General features: G+C 30.6%; 1 protein-coding gene across 1 annotated transcript; it reads left to right on the forward strand.

The window, feature by feature from the left end:
- On the forward strand, window positions 1172-3118 carry LOC107648672 (40S ribosomal protein S23). The gene is made up of 4 exons (XM_016352481.2): window positions 1172-1315; window positions 2329-2484; window positions 2571-2697; window positions 2813-3118. The coding sequence occupies exons 1-4, from the start codon at window positions 1311-1313 to the stop codon at window positions 2951-2953; spliced, it is 429 nt and encodes a 142-aa protein (XP_016207967.1). The 5' UTR covers window positions 1172-1310; the 3' UTR covers window positions 2954-3118.

The raw sequence follows: 6829 nt of genomic DNA on the forward strand, positions 1-6829 counted from the left end.
TTTAGTATATAAAGAAAGAAGAATTCCAATATTTTTAGTATATTCAATTTTTTCCTTTTTCCTATTTGTTAACTAAATTCAACTTTTCCAATTTTTCTATGAATAGGATAGATCATTTTTTTTTTGGTATAATAAACAGGAGCTAAGCTCAGAAAAAAGATTACACACTAATTATACGAAAAGATAAAAATGTCTCTTATTCATCATCTATTAGTAACTGAACTACTTCTCTAAAAGAAATATCTCAAAAATAGAGATCTAATTCTAAATTTACATTTTTTGGTGCTAGGCAATCAGCACATTGGTTGTCTTTTCTAAAAATATTTACAAAATGAATATTCAAATTCTTATCTTTCTATCTGTTAATGTCTCTGATTAAGTCATTTAAATGGTTATTGAGGTTTCTTTTGTTATTGAACATCTCTATCACTGCTTTGGAGTCACATTCCACAATAATAAAAAATAGAGCAGATAAAAACACCATAGACAAAACGAGGCCAACACAAAACCGTTACACTTACACTATTACACCTTTTCTCACACAATGTAAGCTCGTTCACCTAAGGTCCCAAGTCAGCCATACTCTTCACAAAGAGCCTGTCAAGCTGTTTCCTTCTTGGAAACAAATATCTACATGTACAGAATATGTATGCCGAAGAAATCTATGTAAATCTTTATAAGTTATTCTATAATTCTCCTCGAGATTATTATTTTACAAAAAACTCAAGATTAAAAACCATTTGATATTATTTAGTTTGGTCTGATAGTTAAAAATGAAGTATAATTAAAGTTATTTTTTGGTCAAATTTGCATTCTCTATTAGTGAATTACGTTAAAAAATAAATAGAAACTGTTGTGTCTGATAGAAAAAGATATTGAAGATTGATTTGTATATTAATTTTTTTGAAGAATAAAATATTTGTTTTTAAAATCTTTAAAAATAATTTAGATAATTATTCAAAAAATATTAGATCTCACCAACTTTTTTTTCATACAAAAGCACTCACACACACTTACCTAGCAACGACTAGGTCTGAAACCCTAAAATGGACCATTATGTCATAGGCCCAATAGTTTTGTGAGCCTTCTGAACCCAATAGAGTGATCAGATCCTGAAACCCAATAGAAAAATAAAATACCCACACGTTTTTTGTTTTCAAAACAAGCCCATGTCCCTAACCCAAAAGTGTTTCTCTCTATAAAAACATAACACACCAAATTTAGGGCTAGGGTTTATCGCTGCGGCTGCTGTTTGAACTGCATCTTCTTCTTCTTGACGCCCTCGCAGCAGAACAAAGCTTCCGTCAATCATGGGGTAATAATACATTCTCCACAAATGTCAATCTCGTTTTTGTTATTACCTTCTACACGAATTGCTTTCTTCCATGACTGATCTTGATTTCTTTTTTTTTTTTTTAATATTTTACTCGTTTCATCACTGCTATTTGTTTAGCTAACACTGTACTTCTTCAAATTTATTGTTTGTTTATCTGGCCTCAAAATGACGAGCCTGATGAATCTGGTAATTAGAAAGTTAATTGGCTTTTAATGAGTATGATCCATTTACTGATTTTGTTGCCAGTTTTATAGGAATTTCATTGCGGCAAGTTTTTCACGGTTTCTTCCCATATGCAAAATGTTACCTTTTTCTTTAATAAAAATATCGGGAGCTATACAGGGAGTTTGAAGTGTGATACAGTTCTTGCATTCGATTTTCATGTTTTATCATTGGTTATCGCTTTTCCCTTATATTATTCTGGCACTATGTTCCAAGAGTATGTTTTGAACAAGGCATAGGGATGTGTTTTGGTTGTATATGCTCGTTGTGCAGAGATGAATGGAAATAAATTTCCAGAGTTTTTGTTAGCTATCTTAATTTATCCATGCTTTTAGGCTGTGTTTGTTGAGACATGGACACTAATTGTTAGTCATGTCGGTACACATCCACTGTTGATGGACCGGTAGGTAGTACACATATCCACACAGAATACATGTATTTAGTGTTCTTCCTTAAAGCTAAGACATGGAGACACAATGCATATCACACAAAATCTGGCCTTTTATCCCTAATTATTTTTTAAATTACACGGTAAAATTGACATTTGGTTTATATATGTGTCTTGTATATTATTACCAAACACATTACAAAATTTGTGTATCTTTATGTTTATGTATCTTTTGTGTATTTGTGTATGTGTCTGTGTCTTAAAAACACTTACCAAATGCAGCCTTGGAGATGGTGGTCTCTTAAACTTGTTAAGATACAGTGGTGTTGATTTCTAAATCTACTGATGGTGGGTAATTAAATCCTTATTACTAATTTGACAGGAAGACGCGGGGAATGGGAGCTGCCCGTAAGCTGAAGTCCCACCGCAGAAGGCAACGGTGGGCAGACAAATCATACAAGAAATCTCATCTTGGTAATGAATGGAAGAAACCTTTTGCTGGTTCTTCCCATGCCAAGGGTATTGTTCTTGAAAAGATGTAAGTCTTATTTGGCTTTGTGCATCTTGAATAATTCTACAGTTAGCATTTGATATTTAGAAATTACTGCTGTGTTCTGTGTGCAGAGGTATTGAGGCTAAGCAGCCCAATTCTGCCATTCGTAAATGTGCAAGGGTTCAACTCATCAAGAATGGGAAGAAGATTGCTGCATTTGTACCAAATGATGGTTGCTTAAACTACATTGAAGAGAATGTGAGTAATCATGGTCATGTAGTTTTGCTATATTGATTATCCTCTTTGCTTCATCCTATACAATTTGTTACTGAAGTGGAATTCATTGTATAATGTGCCTTGTTTATGTGTGTAGGACGAAGTTTTGATAGCTGGATTCGGAAGAAAAGGTCATGCCGTCGGTGATATTCCTGGTGTTAGGTTCAAGGTTGTGAAGGTCTCTGGTGTGTCACTCCTTGCTCTTTTCAAGGAGAAGAAGGAGAAGCCAAGGTCTTAAATTTGTTGGATGGTTCCTATCTGTTTTTTATTATGTAGTTTTTCCCAAAGATGATTATGGATTTTGCTTCATTAGATTGGATGAGTTTATGAACAATTTTGTATCTCTTGATAGTTATTTTATGGAACTTTATTTGATTCATATCCAAGCCTTGGTCTTTCTTTAGTTATTCCCTGCTTGTTGTGCATTTTATTCGTAAAAAAAAAAAATGACCTGGTAACATTATCTTGAAATCCAAGTTTGAGTGGAACGTTTCGGGTCGTTATCTAAAATTGGCGAAGAATAATTTCCTGCAGTTGTACTAATGTTTATATGTTTGTAAAATTGATATTTGAAATTAGTACTAGCTTTTCCAACAAATGTTTCAATTATATATTCCTGGCTCAAACTGGAACTTGGAATTATTTCGGCTCTAAAATCAACATTAGGTAGGCTAATTTTTTTCGTTATGGAAGTAGAAGTGGTGATATACCTTAAGGTAGCGTTTGTTTTGAGGTAGGCTAATTTTTTTTTGTTATGGAAGTAGAAGTGGTGATATAATAATTTTTTTTTGTTATGGAAGTAGAAGTGGTGATATAATACCTTAAGGTAGCGTTTGTTTTGAGGTACTGAGACAGAGATTGGGAGACTGAGTCACAGAATCATGTTTGTTGGTTCAGAGAGTGGTACTAAAATTTCTAAAATTTCAGTATTTCAGTACCTCCAAAACGTAGGGATACAGGGGACTGAAATTTTTAGAGACGGATACTGAAATTTTAATAATATTTTATACTTAAAATACCCTCATTTTAATTAATTAATTCTAATTTTATCCTTTGTGCAAATTAAATTAAAATTTTATTCTTGTTTCAATTTCTGTCTCACTTTCCACCAAACAGAATACTGAAATTTATTTCGGAAAATTTCAGTCTCTGTTTCTTAGTCTCTGTCTCTCACTCTCAGTCTTTCAATCTGTCTCTCTACCAAACGTTGCTTAACATTGTAATTTTTTGTGTTTTTTAAAATTGTAGAAAATACACAAATTGGAGGGTCTGATTTCTGTACTTCAAATTTTTTATTTTTTTTTACCACAAATCGAACGGTCTGATTTCTGTATCTCTAATAAATCAGACGGTTCAATTTTTGTTTCTTTAGTGAAATGATTCCACATTTGAATATAACACCACAACAATCCACATTTTAACAAAACATCACTATCACTCCAATATTAAAAATAAAAATTTCACATTAGGTATGTTTGACAGCAAGAAACATATATTTAAGTAAAGCTCTTGTATTTTTATTCATCAATTTAGCTTCGTGTGTCAATATATCATGAGTCTTGTTCCGTCAAAATGAAATTTAACTTAGGCTTAGTTTTGTCTACTTTTCAAAAGTAGCTTATAAAAATTAATTTTTAAAAGATGACTTTTTAAAAATTGTAATATTTATGTTTAATAAATCAAATTAAAAATAGTTTTTAATAAACACAAGTAATAACAATTACATTTGGTAAAATAATTTTTAAAATTTAAAAATACTACAATAGACATAAATGCAAGTATTAAATTTAAAAATTAGTTAATATATGAGATTATTTAGACTTTTAAATTTTAAAAAACAAAAGTCAATTTTAAAAAATTATTTTAGATATTTTTAAAAGTATCTCGACCTTTTAAAAGTTGCAAACACATGATATGGATTATTTGAGTTTTTTAAAGAAAAAACTTCAACATCTTGTATATTTGGAAACGGACAAAATTGGTCATAATTTATTTTTCTTATAGCAGATTTTGAAAAAGCATTTTTCTTTAGTACGTCAATTATTAGTATAAGTTTACTCTTTAGATATGGACAGGTTTTGTGGTTATAGTTTTAATTACCTTGAGTGACCGAATAAAAAAAAATTAACTAAAAGAAATATTATATAATTTAAAAAATCAATTATCACAATTTTTTTAGGTTTAATTTTTCTAATAATTTCTATAATTTTACCATTTTCTAATTAGGTTTTTACAATTTATAAGTTTATAATTAAGCTTTTATATTAGATAAAAATTTACAATAAAGTTCTAAATCCAAGTTATTTAATCAACCAAGTTGCTATAACCCAATTCAGCTTCACGCGCCACTACCTCTAACAACTTTTGACTTAATATGCGATTATATATAACTGTCTTTTTTATACAGATTTCGTTTTCTTTTTTAAATTTTTTTTAGTGTTTTTTGCGTTCTCTTTCTTCTTTGTGTTCTCTTCGTTCTATGCGTTCTCTTCATTCACGATCAATGCTCTTTGATCTGATTTGAAGATTTGGATCAAATTTTTTTTTGAAATCAAGCTATGAAATCAGATTTAAATAGGTATTTTGTTTTCGAAGATAATGAATGATACAAGTTCAAACTGTCTGTTGAACCAAGGCAAATTGGATTATTATTTTGAAACGAATTAAGTAGATGAGGTTTGGTTTGTACCTTACCTCGTTAATGTAGTTCGTTAGTATTTGATGCTCCTATAGTTGAATAATTTTGTTTTTGTTTGTGAAAATTGGTGTTCATGGTTGATGTTTGAATTTGAATGCAATGTAAGATTTTTTTTTTTGTTGAATCTGTTTTTCTTCCTAGTTTTGGTGCATTTGAAAAAACATTTTGGTTTAATCAAGAACAGTTTTCGGTGTTTTTCAGTTTCTCTGTGATGCTAATGAGTAGTTTGTGCCAAAGGTTGGGATGACTTTTAACACACTTGAAGAAACTGAAAAATTCTACAAAGATTATTCTAAATTTGCAGGATTTTCTAAGAAAATTCGGAACACAAATAAGAAAGGATATGGAATTAAGAACCAATTGATTACATGTAATAGAGAGGAAAAATGAAAATCGAATATATCTCCAACATAGAAGACAAATCCCTCAGCTATATTAAATTGTCCTACAAGAATTTATATACATATATTGAAGGACGTTGGTATTTGAGTTATTTCAAAAGTTGTTTTGCATCATTCACAACACAGGCACTTAAGTATGTTTGTATGCCATATAATTGAGAATAACAACAAAGCTGGAATCAGACCAAGCAAAACATATCAATCATTTGTCCAGCAGCAGGGGTCATCGTGAATTAAGTTTTATTGAAAATGATGTGAAAAATTAAATTACAAAGGAAGTCTGTGATGTTTCTGAACTAGACGATGCCAAAAAATTTGGAAAATGCTTATTAAGAATGAAAGAGAAGAATCATAATTTCTTTTTCGAGCTTGAACTTGAGGATGATCACTCAATCAAAATTGCTTTTTGGGCTGACGCAAGAAGTAGGGATGCTTGTGAGTATTTTGAAAATGTTATTTCATTCGATACCACTTACAATACAAATAGATAATTTGCTATTTTGGTTTATGTGTTTTGTGAAACAACTTTCAGTGCATATGAGACTCTTCTTTCGGTGCATATCTTATTTTGTTTTTGTGTTGTTGATTTAGGTATAATTTGATTTTTGGTTCTTTTGTTGGTGTCAATCACCATGGTCATTCTACACTTCTAAGATATGCTTCGATGAAAAATGAGGATATTAATTCATTCAAATGTTTGTTTGAATGTTGGCTTCGTTGCATGGGAGGAAAAGCTCCAAAAGGCATTCTTACTGATCAATGTGCATCAATACAAAGGGTTATTGAGACTTCTATGCCCCATTCACAGGTGGTGCATTTGGCATATTATGAAGAAGATTCCACAGAAATTAAATTGCTACAAGAGGCACGAAGAAATTGAACAAGAGATGAGTCATATTATTTGAAACTCTTTTACAAAAGATGCGTTTGATAGAAATTGGAATTATTTTCTTATAAAGTATGGTGTTGGAGACAATAAGTGACTTTCAGATAAGGGTGTTTTTATTAGAATTAA

The sequence above is a fragment of the Arachis ipaensis genome, chromosome B06 (assembly GCF_000816755.2).
Source record: "Arachis ipaensis cultivar K30076 chromosome B06, Araip1.1, whole genome shotgun sequence".
Taxonomy (NCBI): domain Eukaryota; kingdom Viridiplantae; phylum Streptophyta; class Magnoliopsida; order Fabales; family Fabaceae; genus Arachis; species Arachis ipaensis.